Below are 17,562 nucleotides of genomic sequence, written 5' to 3'. Positions count from 1 at the left end.
CAGCACTGTTTTAGCTGATCTGTGCTGGGTGGGCTGTGCAGCCCCCAGCACAGATCAGGGTGCAGGCAGAGTGACCAGATCGCCCCCCTTTTGATGTGCTGGGGGGGGTGTCTGATCGCTCCTGCCTGCCTGGGTGTTGCGGGGGGGGCACCTCAAAGCGCCCCTCCGCGGCGAAATTCCCCCCCTCCCTCTCATCCCTGTCCCCCCTGGCAATCTGGGCTGCACAGGACGCTATCCTTCCTGTGCAGCCAGTGACAGGCTGTCCCCTGTCACATGGCGGCTATCCCCGGCCGCCGATTGGCCGGGGATCGCCGATCTGCCTTACAGCGCTGCTGCGCCGTACAATGTAAACAAAAGCGGATTTCCGCTTGCGTTTACATTTAGCCTGCGAGCCGCGATCGGCGGCCCGCAGGCTATTCACGGAACCCCCCGCCGTGAATTGACAGGAAGCAGCCACTCGCGCGAGTGGCTGCTTCCTGATTAATTAGCCTGCAGCCGGCGACGCAGAACTGCGTCGCTGGTCCTGCAGCTGCCACTTTGCCGACACGCGGTATGAGTGCGCGGTCGGCAAGTGGTTAAAACAAAAAGTCTAAAAAATTTTATCTAAGTATACTGCATTATTGGTCAGATCCCCATATTAACCACTTGCGTACCAGCACACCTTAAGGACCAGAGACTGCTAGTACCAGAAAACGGGAGTTACCGACAAATCGGCGCACGTAGCCACCGGTCACCCATCGCTGCATGCCCCTCGCTCCGCCGTCGCCATGACGGCAGAGCTCTGTGAGCCAGTCAGGAACAGATTTCATTGGCTCCTGATCCTGTCATCAATGTGAGAATGTGATTGGCTTACAGTGATCATGGAAGTCAGAAGCCAATGAAATTGGCTCCTGACCAGCTCAGAGCTCTGCTGTCATAGTGATGGCAGAGCAAGGGGCTTGCGGCGAGAGAGAGCTAGGCAAGAGTGGCGGGAGTGGGCGGCAATTGAAATCTACACCCTGGCAGGAATAAGCAGCCATAAACAGGGCGTAGATTTCAATTACCACGGCCCAGAAGCGATTAAGAGATATAGTGAAAAACACAGGATCCAGAAAACCTTGACTAAAACTAGGTAAAAATAAATAAAATCAAATGAATAAAGTTTCCTCTTTACTGGGGTCATATATGAATAAAGTAGGGTTGCCTAAAAGTTAGTGAAGTAGTCTAAGAATGTAGATGGTTTATTATAATGTTACAAATTCAGTCCGCTTTGAACATTTTCAACATACACATACTATCAAAGGTCTTCAAGTTCATGGTTCTTGGCTGGAAAGATACCAGCCAAGATCTAGGCCTGAAGCTGGTCAGATTGTACCTGTATGTTTAACCACACTCATGAAAAAGGTAAATGCTGGATTACCTGAGATACTGTCGTGAGGGATGGCACTGGCACAGGTCCTCAATGTGATAGAGACACACCAGGCCTTGAGGGCAGTCATAACAAGCCAGTGCAGAGAGAAAGCATGTGGTCTTGCACTTCTGACATTGTCTTTCATCGTCTGGAAGCAGTTCAAAGGCTTCCCGCTCTGCTTCTGTAATGCCTCTCTCCATCAGCGCTTTACGTAACCTGCGCTCCTCCTGCACCAACAAGAGCATTTCCTTATGTACTGCTGCAGCCAGGCTGAGGTCCAGTCTCTCAGGGCAGGCAGCCATCTTGCAAATGAGTTCTTCATGGGAGAAGACGCAATATCGGCGGAGACGGCGGTAGTGTTCAATACACTTTCTGCCTGCTGGGAGCTAAAAACACCGATTCACATTAGAGGTCATCCTTAACAGATCAGTAACTGGGTCATGTAAAGCAAAATACTCATTCTGTTCGTAACACTTCTGTAAATTGGTTTGTATTGTTTCCATGTGGTACAGGTGGTTGTCACCCATAATTCATCTCTGATTAGGCAGCTACTGTGGAAAGCAAAGCCTGTAAGATCAAGTTAACCAAGAAAGAAAAAGCACTAGACTACTTCCGTTCCCAGTGAAACTAAGGAAATGGTTAGGACTCCATTGCTCTTATTCCATTCACTTTTTTTACTAGGAGATAAAAAAAAAATTACTGTCAAAATTGTTCTGCAAATTTTCTTGCTTTCTGGTTGCTTAACCTCTTCAGGACCACAAGCTTACACCCCCTAGTGACCAGGGCATTTTTTTACAATTCAGCACACTACAGCTTTAACAGTGTACAACATAGCCCCCAAATGAATCTGCCCTCTTTTTCATGCCACCAACAGAGCTTTCTGTTAGTGGCATGTGATTGGTGCCGCCATTTTTTTTTTTTTTTTTTTTTTTTTTTTTTATAAAAATGTACATTTTATTTTAAATGTATCCCTCCCGCCCCCCCCCCATCCAAATCATTGTTATCACCTCTCATAGGATCACCTTTTGAGAGTCTCCTGGAGACAGCTCAATGAGAACTGTCCCCCGTACCACGCTGTACTAGCTAGATCGCAGCGCTGCACAACTGATTGTGGCCGTATTTCTCTATTTTTACAGCCTTCCAGCCCAATCGCGGCTGGCAGGTCGTTTACGGAGCAGCGGGAATGAGCGATCCCCGTCCCCAGGACTTGACGCCGATCCTGGGGGAGCCACCTTCCCGACGCCCATCGCCGAGGAGTTAATAGACATTTTATTGATAAGGTGTGAAAACAATCTAAGAAAAATCTTAGGAGAAAAAGTGAATTGAATAAGGGCCCATGTCTTAGCAATATAGTCAGAATAGATAGGAAAGCTAACTCACCCAATCAGCTGTACAGAAGTTGACTGCTTCAGCAAAGTTGTAGCCCTGGTTGAAGCCACTGTGATAGGCCCTCGGGAATGTGATGACAAACTCTCCGGCACACTGGTTTGTGCGCACAACCTGAAGTGACACAGGACTATTGGTGAGAAGGACAGGCAGGAACAGGGCAGGCCAATGAGAAATCGGATGGTGTATGGATCAACTTTGGGTACAGAGAGCAAGAAAGAACAGTCATTTAATACATGGAAAAGCACTGACCGGAACACCATGAGCCATAAGTGTGTTGGGGTTCATTAAAGTGACTAACTGATGCAGCAGATCTGGTTGGCTCTCAAAGAGCTCTGGGGTCAGTTTCTTCATGACGCCTTCAAGCTGTTCTGCAGCAGATGATGGTACCCCATACCAGGTTTTGGGTTCACCCCTGCAGGATGATATGGTACAAACAGCTATGGTTAATTTTTTTAAGAGCATTTGAAAAGGGAAAGACATTTAACCACATTTAATCCCGAGTACGGCGATACCACATGTGTGGCACTTTTTTTGCACCCTAACTGCGCTAAAGGGCCCAAAGTCCAATAAGTACCTTTAGGATTTCACAGGTCATTTTAAAAAATAATGTTTCAAGACTACTCCTCACGGTTTAGGGCCCCTAAAATGCCAGGGCAGTATAGGAACCCCACAAGTGACCCCATTTTAGAAAGAAGACACCCCAAGGTATTCCGTTAGGTGTATGGCGAGTTCATAGAAGATTTTATTATTTGTCACAAGTTAGTGAAAAATGACACTGTGAAAAAAAAAAAAAAAAATCAATTTCCGCTAACTTTTGACAAAAAAAATAAAATCTTCTATGAACTCGCCATACACCTAACAGAATACATTGGGGTGTCTTTTCTAAAATCGGGTCCGTTTCTGGGGTTCCTATACCGCCCTGGCATTTTACGGGCCCAAAACCGTGAGTAGTCTGGAAACCAAATGTCTCAAAATGTCTGTTCAGGGGTATAAGCATCTGCAAATTTTGACGACAGGTGGTCTATGAGGGGGCGAATTTTGTGGAACCGGTCATATGCAGGGTGGCCTTTTAGATGACAGGTTGTATTGGGCCTGATCTGATGGATAGGAGTGCTAGGGTGGGTGACAGGAGGTGATTGATGGGTGTCTCAGGGGGTGGTTAGAGGGGAAAATAGATGCAATCAATGCACTGGGGAGGTGATCGGAAGGGGGTCTGAGGTGGATCTGATGGTTTGGCCGAGTGATCAGGAGCCCACACGGGGTCAAATTAGGGCCTGATCTGATGGGTAGGTGTGCTAGGGGGTGACAGGAGGTGATTGATGGGTGTCTCAAGGTGTGATTAGAGGGGGGAATAGATGCAAGCAATGCACTGGCGAGGTGATCAGAGCTGGGGCCTGAGGGCATTCTGAGGGTGTGGACGGGTGATTGAGTGCCCTAGGGGCAGATAGGGATCTGATAGGTAGCAGTGACAGGGGGTGATTGATGGGTAATTAGTGGGTGTTTAGGGTAGAGAACAGATATAAACACTGCCTTTGGGAGGTGATCTGACGTCGGATCTGCGGGCGAACTATTGGTGTGGGTGGGTGATCAGATTGCCCGCAAGGGGCAGGTTAGGGGCTGATTGATGAGTGGCAGTGACAGGGGGTGATTGATGGGTGGCAGTGACAGGGGGTGATTGACAGGTGATTGACAGGTGATCAGTGGGTTATTACAGGGAAGAACAGATGTAACTAATGCACTGGCGAATTGATAAGGGAGGGTCTGAGGGCAATCTGAGCGTTGTAGGCAGGTGATTGGGTGCCCGCAAGGGGCAGATTAGGGTCTGATCTGATGGGTAACAGTGACAGGTGGTGATAGGGGGTGATTGATGGGTAATTAGTGGGTGTTTAGAGGAGAGAATAGATGTAAACACTGCGTTTGGGTGGTGATCTGATGTCGGATCTGCGGGCGATCTATTGGTGTGGGTGGGTGATCAGATTGCCCGCAAGGGGCAGGTTAGGGGCTGATTGATGGGTGGCAGTGACAGGGGGTGATTGGCAGGTGATCAGGGGGGATAGATGCATACAGTACACGGGGGGGGGGGGGGGGTCTGGGGAGAATCTGAGGGGTGGGGGGGGTGATCAGGAGGGGGCAGTGGGCAGGGGGGGGGGGGGGGGGAGATAAAAAAAAAATAGCGTTGACAGTGACAGGGAGTGATTGATGGGTGATTAGGGGGGTTATTGGGTGCAAACAGGGGTCTGGGGGGTGGGCAGGAGGGGGGTCTGAGGGGTGCTGTGGGCGATCTGGGGCAGGGGGGGGGGGGGGAGAAAGTGTGCTTGGGTGCAGACTAGGGTGGCTGCAGCCTGCCCTGGTGGTCCCTCGGACACTGGGACCACTAGAGCAGGAGGCAGCCTGTATAATACACTTTGTAAACATTACAAAGTGTATTATACACTTTGTATGCGGCGATCGCGGGGTTAATATCCCGCCGGCGCTTCCGTATAGCCGGCGGGATGTTGCGGCGGGTGAGAGGTGACAGGCGCCGGCGGAGGATCGCGTCACGGATGACGTGATCGCTCCGCCCATGCCCCTACAAGGACCGCGACCATTTGTCTATACGGCGGTCCTTGCGGGGTGCACTTCCTGGCCGCCTCTGTGCGTTAGGCGGTCGGGAAGTGGTAAAAAAAAAAAAATAAAAAAAAACAGTTAACACTGTACATGCCAGAAAGTCTATGTTGGGTTTGCCTGGGAAATTAGTCCAATCCTGGGTTAGAGCTACCCTAAGGTACGGTGTACACGTACTACACGGTACGAATCTAGAAGATACTGAGGGTTGAAGATTAGAAACCATATACTACTCCAAGTGACACAGCAACAATAGCCAGCACCATACGGATGTGTACTCACAAGGATACAAAGGTTTACTACAAACTCCAAATATGTGAAAATGCCCATAATAACCTAGTTATGCTAATAATAGTAGGAAGTCTGGTAACTGCATGAATGCTATTGCAGTCACATGTTAAAGCGTACCTGAACTCTTGCACAGAGGAGAAGGAAAAATTGAGAAATCCACCCTGTGTGTGTTTATAGAGAAAAGCCCATCTAATTCTCCCTTCTCAGCAAGTAATGAGCCAGTGTAATTTGAGCTGTCAACTGTATGCCGAGTTGCGAGCTAATATGGAAACACAGGTTAACCCTTTCTGTGCTACCAGCAAACCAGGAAGTAACTACACTGCAGTAGGCCTGAATGATTTTAGGGAAAAAAAGTGAATTGAGCGATTCTGTATGAAATCGCGATTGATTCATTTCACGATTTCCTTCAAATCAAGCTTTGTTCCCCCTCTGTGCCTTTCTGTTCCCTTTTGTGTCATTCTCTATGCCCCCTCTGTGTCTCTCTCTCTCTCTCTCTCTGTGCTCCCTCTGTCCCCCAAGCTGCAGCAGTGCTGGACATACCTTCCAGCATGAGTCCAGCGATGACAGTCTATCCACATTACCTCCTGCAGGTTCTAATGCACAGCATTCCTTCCTGCATGGCATGTGGCATACAACAACCAGGAAGTATGCCTTGTTGCGGTGAGAGAGGACGGACAGCGTTTGACTCGTGCGGGAATGTATGGCCAAAAGTGCCGATGCTGCAGGCTGCACGTGCCGCGACTTCGGGTAAGTTTAAAGCCGCTTCTTCAAACTTTCCCCATGCGGAAATTACATCATCACGATAGTGGTTTGGTTCACCCCGAGCTGCTTGGTTACTCTGTTGTACTAGTCCAAGCCCTACCCCATACAGCCATATCAATCCCTGCCATGTACTGATGAGGGTCAAAAGCCTAAAACAGGCTGTCTACATGTGGGGTTGGTGTGGCTGTGTAATATTTAAAGCTATAGGCTTGCTATACACCAGCGGTTCTGGATGTTTGGACAAGTGTGAAGAACATAGAGTCTGGCACTGCATTCACATTCCATAAAATGAGCTTTATTGTGCTCGGCTCATCAATATATAAATAACTTCTTACAAAGTTCTTTATATAAAAAGCACATATCCATTAGGAGCGTGGATTAGGTTGTGGGGCATAGTGGTGCCTCCCGCCTAACAACCGTTTCGCTAGGTTTAGCGTCTTCAGAGGTGTGTGTGGCGATCGCGGAGTTCCGTTTCTGGAGTTTTATGCAGGTGGAAGGTCACTTCCGGTTTCCTGCGCCGCCGTCCAACGCGTACGAAAATATGCATGTGCCCATGAATGTACGCGTACAAACATGACGCGAATACGTATGGCCATGCGTATTATTGAGATGCATCTGCCAAAGTAGCTTCAGCATACTCCTCAATAATCACAAGATGGCAGTAATAAAATGGGTATATGCTGAAACAAATAAAATATGTTAAGATTGGTGCAACCTGGAGAAAGGCCATCCCTGTATCCACATGGATCATCACAGGGGGACAAAAAAAAAAAAATTATTCGCTGGAAAAAAAAGGGGGAAACAAAAAAGGCCAGTTCAAAAAAAATTATTATAATAATAATAATAAGAAGAAGAAGACCTATATTGAGAAAGATGCCGCTAATTAACTAACAAGCAGGGCCGGCCCGTCACTTTTTGCCGCCTGAGGCAAATTTAGCAGAGCTGCTGCCGCCGTTCCATCGTGCGCTCCATTGACATCACTTCCTGCATCGCCGTCCACTTACAATACAGTGGGCGGCGATGCAGGAAGTGACGTCAGTGGAGCGCTCGCTGGAACGCGGAAAAGGTGAGTCCTCCCCGCCCGTGCCTCTTACGATCTGGCAGCAGCTTACTAATTACAGGCTGGAGGGGAGCGCAGATCGGGGGACCCAGGCGAGGGAGGGGGGGGTCCGACCCCCCTCCCCACCGCTAGGCCCAATACCCCCGACCTGCCTGCTACCCCTCCGGCTCGGCGGCCGCCCCCCCCCCCCGGGCGGGTGCTGCCCTTTGAAGTTTGCCGCCTGAGGCAAATGTTTCACCCCGCCTCATGAGCGGGCCGGCCCTGCTAACAAGGCCCGTCTAAACAATTCCCATTCCCCTAGGGTACGCGCAAAATTAAGCCCTTCACCATAATTGCATCAAGCCACACATTAAAAACAAAGCAAGATCTAACCTGAACTTTTATTTCTAACTCTCTAAAGCTAAGTCACTCTCCAACTAGTTGCACTAAGGGTCAAGACACAATGTAGCTATGTAACTATTAGGACTACGGGTCTAGAAAACAGACCATCGCAATGTTTTTGTTGAGCCCAAGGGGGCCCATTGCATCAGATCTGATAATCCAGGAGGTCTCTTTAAGTAGGAGCAAACGCTCTCAATCTCCTCCTCTATGGGGTACTGGCATAAAGTCCAGGCCCGCAAACATTAAGCAATCTGGATTCCAGTTATGTGCTGATCTCACGTGCTCTATCAACCTTTCCAAAACTCTGTTTCATTTCTCGTGTTGTCATTTCTATGTAGAAGTGTTGACAAGGGCACCATACGATGTATACTACAAACTTGGTTTGGCAGGTAAAAAAAAAAAAAAAAAGTTTTTCACCCGGATATCAATGGGTCTACTTTTAATCTACTGCCTCTACTCATTTGAGAACATATTGAACAATGTCCACATCGAAAGTTTCCTTTCATTTGTCTTTTCTCCAACCAATTTAGTTCTCTCTGCATTCTGAATTCACTCGATGTCACTCGGCTTCCTATGGTTGGTGCATGTCTGAAAGTTATTAGTGGTGGATTTTAATAGATTTCTCTCATTACTGGATCCTGCTTGATGAGGCTCATTTTGCCATAATAAGCTTCCCAATGCTACAGCCATTGGGGTATAATCAAATGAGAACACCAGCCTCTCCCTTTTCTCTCCTTTATTTTTTACTGACTAAACCAGGCATGGGCAAACTTGGCCCTCCAGCTGTTAAGGAACTTCAAATCCCACAATGCATTGCAGAAGTCTGACAGCCACAGTCATGACTCAAAGGTAAATGCATTGTGGGACTTGTAGTTCCTTAACAGCTGGAGGGCCAAGTTTACCCATACCTGGACTAAACTATCCACCTCTCCTGCTTTTCGTATAGCTTCATCTAGCTCACTCTGGGGGTATCCCCTATCCATCAACCTGCTTCTTAAATCCAAGGCTTGATCAAAATAGTCGTCAACAGTAGTGTTATTCCTGCGTAAGCGTAGGAACTGTCCATAAAGGTAACACTTTAAAGACATGGGGTGGGTGGAAACTTGTACGATGTAGGAACGTGTTGCCCGAGACTGGCTTTCTGTAGCCTTTCACCATCAGCATGTTCTCCACTACACAAAGTTCCAGGTCTGGATACGCTACCTTTTTCTTACTGAACTCAAACGTAAATTGCATATTTTCCTTCTGAAGATCAAGGTATTGGACGAACTCCACAGCCTCTGAAGACGCTAAACCTAGCGAAACGGTCGTTAGGCGGGCGACAGCTACCACTATGCCCCACAACCTAATCCACACTCCTAATGGGTATGTGCTTTTTATATAAAGAACTTTGTAAGAAGATATTTATATATTGATGAGCCGAGCACAATAAAGCTCATTTTATGGAATGTGAATCCAGTGCCAGACTATGTTCTCCACACTTGTCAATGAATGCTGATCTACTCTTCTAGTCGGCAGCACGCTAAAATCTATCCATACCGAGTACCTAAGGAATCTAAATTGTCAAGATTGAAGTGGGTGTTTTGTGCACGCTGCCGTAGTGCCTCTCCTCTTTTGGTTCTGGATCTGCCTCACAGGGGCGGAAAGAGATCATTTGCATATTCAGTAGCGGTGCATTGTGGGTAACCACAAATGCTCACTTATAGGTGAATTATTTCAAATTTCCTTCTGTTTTAAGAAGGCAAATTTCACCAAGCATTGCTTATTAGTAGGAGGGCTTTTCTCTATCTTTTATCCCCCTATACATTCCTAGTGGTTTGGGTCACCCCAAGCTGCTTGGTTACTCTGAGGATTCCGAAACTGATCTTGGCGATTGCCATTTCGGTTTAAATTCAAATTTATTGTTCAGGCCTACGCTGCAGCTTTTTTGTAGGAACTGTATAAGCTGTAACAAGGAAATGTTTTTTCTTTAAAAGGTTATTATGCTGCTGTGTATATTTTAGAGCAGAGAGGAAGTTCTGAGTTCAGGTCTGCTTTAAAGCTGTGGAAAACTGCACGGTTTTCAAAAATGTACTGACAAAGCTAGGAATTCTGATGGAGATCAAGACTGAAGCCTCCAAAAAGGTAATATAAAGCAGGTGATCAATTCTGCCAACAAACACGCATGGCTGGATATGTATATTCTGGGTGGAGATGGCCTCTAGAAGCCCATGGCCATGAAAGATGGGAATGTGGTGCAAAGGAATAACACACAGATCTGACAGAGAAGACAGCCTGCAAACAGAGTTGGAAATACTGACCAATGAAGATAGTTGATGGAATAGCTCCAGTGATCTTCGATGTGCCAGCAAAAAGCAGAAAACACCATGCCCACATACAGCCAGGGCACCTTCATGCCAGAAATGTCTGCATTGATGTGACACAGCACAGACTGCTCAAGCACGGGCATCACATTCAGGTTCCAGCCACTGGTGGCATATGTCTGAGGAGCAAAGGCAACGCAAGTGAGTGGAATGAGCCTTATACACCGATACCATATGGAAATGTATTAAAAGGAGATGCATAGTTTACCTTCTCCTCAGGAGTCAGCTCTGTTTTACCGTCCACCATAGGGAAACCACTGCCAAACTCCTTGGAGTGAATATCTGCACCATATTGTACAGTCACATCCTCCTCTATACTATTCACCAGGCGCCAAAATTCTTTCTCCACTAGTTCAGTGGGCACCATCTGAGGGCAGGGAAAAAAAATAGAAGGATAGATTAGGCATCATCTACATAGCCATGACAAGTGGTGCATAGCATTAAAGATGTAATTTAAAAAAGGCTTAATTTTTACAATAATTGTGTATAAATGATTTAGTCAGTGTTTTCCCGTTGTAAAATCTTTCCCTCCCCCGATTTACATTCTGACATTTATCACATGGCGACATTTTTACTGCTGGCAGGTGATGACAGTGGAAGGAGATGTTGCTTGCTTTTTTTGGCAGTTGGACCCAGCTGTAAACAGCTGTTATTTCCCACAATGCAATGAGGTTTACAGACCGGAAACTGTCAGGACCATGATCCTGACAGCACACTGTGGGAGGGGTTTCACCTCAATATCAGCCATACAGAGCCCCCTGATGATCCGTTTGTGAAAAAGGAAAAGATTTCTCATGGGAAAGGAGGTATCAGCTACTGATCTCGGTCATGGTTTCTCTTTAATTCTACCCACTAAACTTATCCCAATGCCAAAACAACTTTGCTTCAGACCTGATTCACACTGGCACAGATGGGATCCATTGAATGGATCACTTTTTAAAAGGAGTTAAGCATCTTTCTTTCCCTGGAATTTCTCCTGCTTTGTAATAGCTGTAGGAGCTGCCATATCCCGTACCCCCTTCGACTCCATATTTACAGAAGTCCCAGATGCTATCTTCACTCATGCCCTCTGGACAAACTCTTTGAAAAAGTTGTCCTAATTACCCCTCTTTGCTGAAAGGGTTTTGTTCATTTTTTTGGTAATGTATGCAATAAAAACAAAGGCCTTAGCTGCCTGAAAACCCCTGCAGGTCAGCTGAAGTAGGCTAATAAAACCAGTTCTAAACGTTAATGAGACACATTGTTGGCATTCATTTTTTGATCCCCTGGGTGCTAAAAATGGTGCTCTGTTCACTTTACAGAGGAGCTCTCAGCCATACTATCTCAGAAAACAAACAAACCATAATATATATTTCCTCTACTTACATATATGTATTGCACTGTCCACATTTTGATTTTAGTGATTTTTCTATAGTAAAAAAAATAAAATCCTTACGATTTTCCATTTTAACTGTGGCTATTTTGAAGCAAATCCTGATGTAATTTCCTCTATTAGCCAGAGAGGAACAGAGGTGTGGGAGGGGAAAACGGGAGAGAAAGAGGCTTCAACCAATCAGGCTGAATTAGTTATGTCTGAGGGGAAAAGGAGGAAAAAAAAAAAAAAAAAAAAAAAAAAAAACCCACATGCCCTGCAACTTCCTTTGAGCGGCAGATGTACCAAATAAGAGCCAGGGAAACTGCGGTATGATGTTTTAGGGGTAAGAAATTGACCATGCTTTTGTCCAATGTGAACTGGGCCTTAGAGAGCTTAGCTTCCCAATGATATTTAAGCCACTTATAAACCTACTCAAACAGCAGATGTCCCAAGAGGACAGTACTGAAAAGGACCAAAAGGCCAAATTGGTTGCTTTGGATTTTTAGCTCCTATACTTACCTTTGAGTTCTACTGTTAGTACAGAACCCAAATACTAGCATAGATCACCAACAGTATGTCAAACTTACATGTACAGGCATGTTAAAGTAATCTGCCTTAAAGGTATCAGCCATCTCGCCAAAGCTCTGCAGGGTGTATTCCCGTTGCGCCTGCTCAAAACCAAAGGCTTCAGGAGGCCGTTTACATTCCTACAGGCACAAGAGAAGACCGGTTATGGATGAGCCGATACATGGAGGGCTCAAATATATTTATGTTAAGATCCCTAGGGTGGCTGGAAAAATCCTACAAAAGCATAAAGCTATATTTCATGAATTGTAGGAGATTTTACTCACTGCCATGACACATTTGGGACAATGCCAGATGCCCTTTGGAGGTTCAGGGAGTGGGGGTAACAGGCAGAATATGTGGTAGTTGTCATCACAACCATCACAAAGCAACAGTTTTTCATCATCATCCCCACGGGAACAGATACGGCAGACGAAGGAATCCACCTAAAACAGAGACCGTGAAGATTTTAAACAAAAGCAGAAAATAAAAAGCATGCAACTGACTTCCTCTATGTAAATGGTAAAATGACAACTCAAAACAGGAATATGAAAAAAAGTTTGTGAAGACTTACGAATTGTGGCTTGTGAGGACTTACAAATTGCGCACTATTGGTACTCCTGCGCAGCCTCATGGTCATCTTTGTACAGGGCTCAGGACTCAACGATCTCTCTCTCTTTATGTGTGGGTGACTGTCCCCAAACTCCACACCAACCTCCTCCTTTACCACCAGCGTTGGTGGACATTCTGGAATGTCTCCTTCTAAAGAAAGAAGTCACAACTCAGTACTTCATAACCCCCTCTGCAACACAACGAAGCATTAGGTTTGTGTCAAGAGGTCATTTAGCTACAAAACGTCAAAGCTCACCTTTCTTGCGTAGGTTTTTGTCTTTTGCCATTAGACCCAGTCCCATCATTTTTGGACCTGCACCATAGATTTGCAGTTTCTTCAGCTCTGGGTTCTTCTCTATGTCTTCTTCTGTGGGTTCAGGCTTAAAAAACATTAAGGCGAGATGTGAGCTTTAGGTGAACATACAAAATAATAGTGTCCAACACTGGCCCTCAAGCACCCCTATCTGCAAGATTTTCAGGCGCACACTCGGATCACTGGATGAAGTCTTTGAGACTGGTGACAAATTTCAACAGTAACTGGTCTGAGTGTATTAAGTGATAAAGATGCTAATCCTGCATTCAAAAAAAAAAAAAAAAAAAAAAAAAAAAAAACAAATTTCTGCTGTTATGGTTTGTAGTCACATACTTTAGGAGCACTGGCCCTAGTGCCAAAGAGTTGAATGCTGGGAGTTCTTTTTATCTCAGAATCAGATTTATTTCGCCAAGTGCAGCAGTAGCCACCCTCGGAATTGTTTGTGGTACACATCGGCATTAAAGCATAGTACAAAGGCATTAGAAGCATAGTAGTGCAAAAAAACATGCAATGACAGACAAAGACGTGAGATAAAAACCACGTAGTGCAAAAAACATGTGCAGACAAGGGAATTTAGGTATTGTAGTGCACGCTACATGTGATAACCACAGAATAGGTAAACATTAATTGAGGCCTGGGTGACAGATGTGCTATTTAGTTTTCCTGTGTGTGTGACTTGAGTTCAGAAGGCGCACTGCTTGGGGAAAAAAAGAAAAAAAAAAAAAAGAAAAAAAAAAAAAAAAGAAAAAAAAAAAAAAAGAAAAAAAAAAGGAGTTCCTGTGCCTGGAGGTTATGGTGGAAATAGCCCTGTAGCGATGGTCTGAGCGCATGCGGCTGAAGAAGCGGCTGCCGGGATGGTGCGGGTCATTCGTGATCCTGTATGCCCTTGCTCTCAGTCTGGATGCGTGGAGGAGGTCCAGAGGTGGCAGGGGTGAACCAATGATTCTTTCCGCTGCATTGATTACTCTTTGTAGTCTGTACCTGTCACTCGTGGTGGCTCCCCCATACCAAATGATGATGGATGAGCACAGGATTGACTCGATGGTGGCAGTGTAGAAGCTAGACAGCAGCTCCTGCGGCATACCAAACTTCCTGAGTTGTCTTAGGAAGAACAGCCGTTGCTGCGCCTTCTTTTGGCATTTAGTGGTGTTTTCACTCCATCTCAGGTCGTTGGTGATGGTGGTACCCAGAAACCGAACACTTGATACTCTGGTGACTTCAGTGCCTTCGATGAATACCGGGCTGAGTGGGGGTGGACTTTTCCTGAAGTCGATAACCAACTCGACGGTCTTTGCAGCATTTAGGACAAGCATGTTGTCCTTACACCAGTTGCAGATACGCTCAATCTCACTGCGGTAGGTGCATTCGTCCCCTCCACTGATGAGACCAAGGATGGTGGTGTCATCCGCAAATTTAATTACCTTAACGCAGTCAGCCGTTGAGGTACATCTGTTTGTATACAGGGAAAACAGGATTGGAGACAGTACACAGCCTTGGGGGTCGCCAGTATTTGTGGGCCTCATTTGTGAGAGGCAGCTGCCAAGTTTAACCTGTTGCGTCCTGTTTGTGAGGAAGTCCTTGATCCAGGTGCAGAGATTTCCGTCAAGCCCAAGTTGCGCTAAGTTGTTGTACAGGATGTTCGGGCAGATCGTATTGAAAGCAGAGCTAAAGTCTAGGAAGAGGATCCTCGCGTAGGTGTTGGGTCTGTCCAGATGTTCCATAATGTATGCCAGGCTGATGTTGATGGCATCCTCTATGGACCTATTTGCCCTGTATGCAAATTGAAGTGGATCTAGGAGAGCGTTGGTGGAGTTTTTCAGATGGGTGAGGACCAGTTTTTCAAGGATCTTCATGACAGTTGAGGTAAGGGCCACGGGTCTGTAGTTGTTGAGATCCGTAACACCTGTTTTTTTGGGTACTGGTATAATGGTGGACCTTTTAAGGCAGGAGGGTACCTTTCCAGCTGACAGGGATTTCTGAAAAATGGAAGTCAGCACAGGGGCTAGCTGGCTAGCGCAGGATCTCAGGCACATAGATGACACGCCGTCTGGGCCAGAGGCTTTCCTAGGATTTAGTTTCCGGAGGTGCCTAAGTACTTCAGACTCCTGGACTACTGCTGGTTCTGGGAGGGCACTGCCACTACTAGGAGAGGTGGGGGTTGCCCACTGGGGGGCCCTCGGGTCTCCTACATGGGTTGGTTGATGTTCAAACCTGCAGTAGAATTCGTTGAGTTTCTCTGCTAGTTCGAGGCTCGGGGGTGCATGTTGTGGAGAGGGTTTGAAATTTGTGGCTGCTCTGAGACCTTGCCAGACTTCCCGTGTGTTTGAGCGTAGGCGGATCCCCAGCTTGTTGGAGTAGGCCCTCTTTGCGGTGCTAAGTTCGCACTTGAGGGTGTATCTGGCTGCCTTGAACTCCTCTGGTGTTCCGGACTTATGCGCTTCTTCCTTGATTTTCCGGAGCCGGCGTAACTTGCCATTAAACCAGGGCTTATTGTTAGGGTAGACCCTGAAGGTTTTTGTGGGGATGCACAGCTCCTCGCAGAAGCTGATGTAGGAGATGACGTTCTGTGACCATTCCTCCAGGCAGGCTGTCTCGAGGGTCGCCCAGTCGGTGCATTCGAAGCAGGCCTGTAGTTGTAGCTTAGGTTCTTCTGTCCACTTTCTCACGGTCCTGAGGACTGGCTTGGATGATTCAAGGTGCCTTCTGTAGGTGGGAATTAGATGGATCAGGCAGTGGTCAGAGTTCCCTAGGGGAGCCTGTCGAATAGGTTTGTACGCATCCTTGAGGACCGTGTAGCAATGGTCCAGGGTGTTCTGATTCCTGGTGGGGCAAGTAATGTGCGGTTTGTAGCGAGGCATCTCCGTGTGGAGGTTATCTATAATATATTCCCCCTCTTCCATTTATTTCCTTGCCTAGCTGCTTAGCAAAAACACCCTCTGATTACTAGTGTTTACAAGCAAGGTTAAGGTGACTCAGTGATTGGATGTGTAAATAAAAAGGTTTTTTTAAAAAAGCGCAGTTGTTAGTATACACCTCAGTGGGAGTGTCTGCAGACTCTGGGAGAAGGGCAGCTAATGAATACACAATGAGCAAGAGAAAGGGGGGGGGGGGGTGTTGTCAGTATTAGCTTGGCAAGATGGCCACTGCCACTGCCTAGAATAGGATTTTCTGCTTTTCCTTCATAAAATTCAGAGGAATCATTAGGTGGATAGCACTATACATCTGTTAAGTAGAAGTAGTATTTATCTACTTCTATATATGGGTTTTTTATATCTAGGTTAGCATGGGTGTCGCTTGTTCTTTAACCAGCAACAGAATCCCATTAAAAAAAAAAAAAAAAAAAAAAGAGAGAGAAGGAGGAGGACACACTTCAACTAGACAAAGAACTCAGAGATTCCAACCTTTCTCACTTTGTCAACAAGCTAAAAGGTTATATTTTAAAGAATAGATGTTCTTATAGACGTATTAAGTTCTTCCTAAAATCACGTCTGATCAATAATGCATTACACATTTTGAAACGCTGAATTTATCAGCACAAAATCTGGAAGGCAGTGGAGGAGCTTGAAGAGAGTACAGTACATACACTATTCATCCTGTTCAGTAATGCATAAAAAAAATAAAAAAAAAAAGTGAGGCGTATAGTAAATTGTTACCAGTACATTTATCCTTTAATTTACCTTTGCAAGAAATGCTGAGAATATGACCTGCTTGTGCTTACCCGATGGCAGGAGACACAGAACACTGAGGCAGACTTATTAAAACCAGTGCAGAAGAATTGGAGTAAATGAGGTGCAGAGGCTGTGAACAACCAATCAGAATCATTTGACCTAAACATCTGCTCCATTTTTTTACACCAGTCCACACTGGTTTCTATAGATCCTCCCCACTTTACAGAACTGCATATTATACATAAGCCAGGTGTGAATGTTCTTCCCATCCCTGCACTTCCCATCCCTGCACTTCCCATCCCTGCACTTCCCATCCCTGCACTTCCCATCCCTGCACTTCCCATCCCTGCACTTCCCATCCCTGCACTTCCCATCCCTGCACTTCCCATCCCTGCACTTCCCATCCCTGCACTTCGCGCGTGTGGTGTTTTGCGCTACTGCAAATGTGCAGGGAGGGACGCAAAGACTGAGGAGAGCTGAGGGAGGATGGGGCCAGAAGGGGCGTGCCGCGGGTGCGCGGTGACTGTGCGGCGGTCATGGGGGAGGATGAGAGGGAAGGAAGGGGAGGAGAGGGAGACGGGGTTTCAACACAGACCTAGAGCCAGTTTTGAAACCGGCTTAGGTCTACTAGTTAATCAATAAATAGCGGATCTGATATGGAGATGGATGAATACTTACCAGTATGTAGTATGACACCATTCTCCTTTTATGCTTCTAAATATGCTACTCTGATTACCTAGCTCAGCCCTGAATTAAAACACCAACTCAGGCAGAGTTCCTATATGCATTTCAGAGAACACCTTTAAAATCA

At 46.3% G+C, this 17,562-nt stretch overlaps 1 protein-coding gene across 1 annotated transcript in view; it reads right to left on the bottom strand.

Annotated features, from left to right (window-relative positions):
* KDM5C (lysine demethylase 5C) overlaps nt 1-15,941 on the bottom strand; it is a 51,737-nt gene extending 35,796 nt beyond the window's left edge. The window contains exons 1-11 of the mRNA XM_068247959.1: nt 15,295-15,941; nt 14,092-14,532; nt 13,027-13,178; nt 12,733-12,920; nt 12,446-12,604; nt 12,182-12,301; nt 10,449-10,607; nt 10,178-10,359; nt 3,029-3,191; nt 2,771-2,890; nt 1,400-1,776 (exon numbers count right to left, since the gene is read on the bottom strand). Of these exons, the coding sequence (XP_068104060.1) occupies nt 1,400-1,776; nt 2,771-2,890; nt 3,029-3,191; nt 10,178-10,359; nt 10,449-10,607; nt 12,182-12,301; nt 12,446-12,604; nt 12,733-12,920; nt 13,027-13,178; nt 14,092-14,532; nt 15,295-15,941 (2,708 nt within the window). The remainder of the gene's footprint in view (nt 1-1,399; nt 1,777-2,770; nt 2,891-3,028; nt 3,192-10,177; nt 10,360-10,448; nt 10,608-12,181; nt 12,302-12,445; nt 12,605-12,732; nt 12,921-13,026; nt 13,179-14,091; nt 14,533-15,294) is intronic.
* Nucleotides 15,942-17,562: the final 1,621 nt, after the last annotated feature.

The sequence above is a fragment of the Hyperolius riggenbachi genome, chromosome 8, assembly GCF_040937935.1.
Source record: "Hyperolius riggenbachi isolate aHypRig1 chromosome 8, aHypRig1.pri, whole genome shotgun sequence".
NCBI lineage: Eukaryota > Metazoa > Chordata > Amphibia > Anura > Hyperoliidae > Hyperolius > Hyperolius riggenbachi.
Note: the sequence above shows the minus strand (reverse complement) of the source record. Positions and strands in the feature narration are given on the sequence as shown.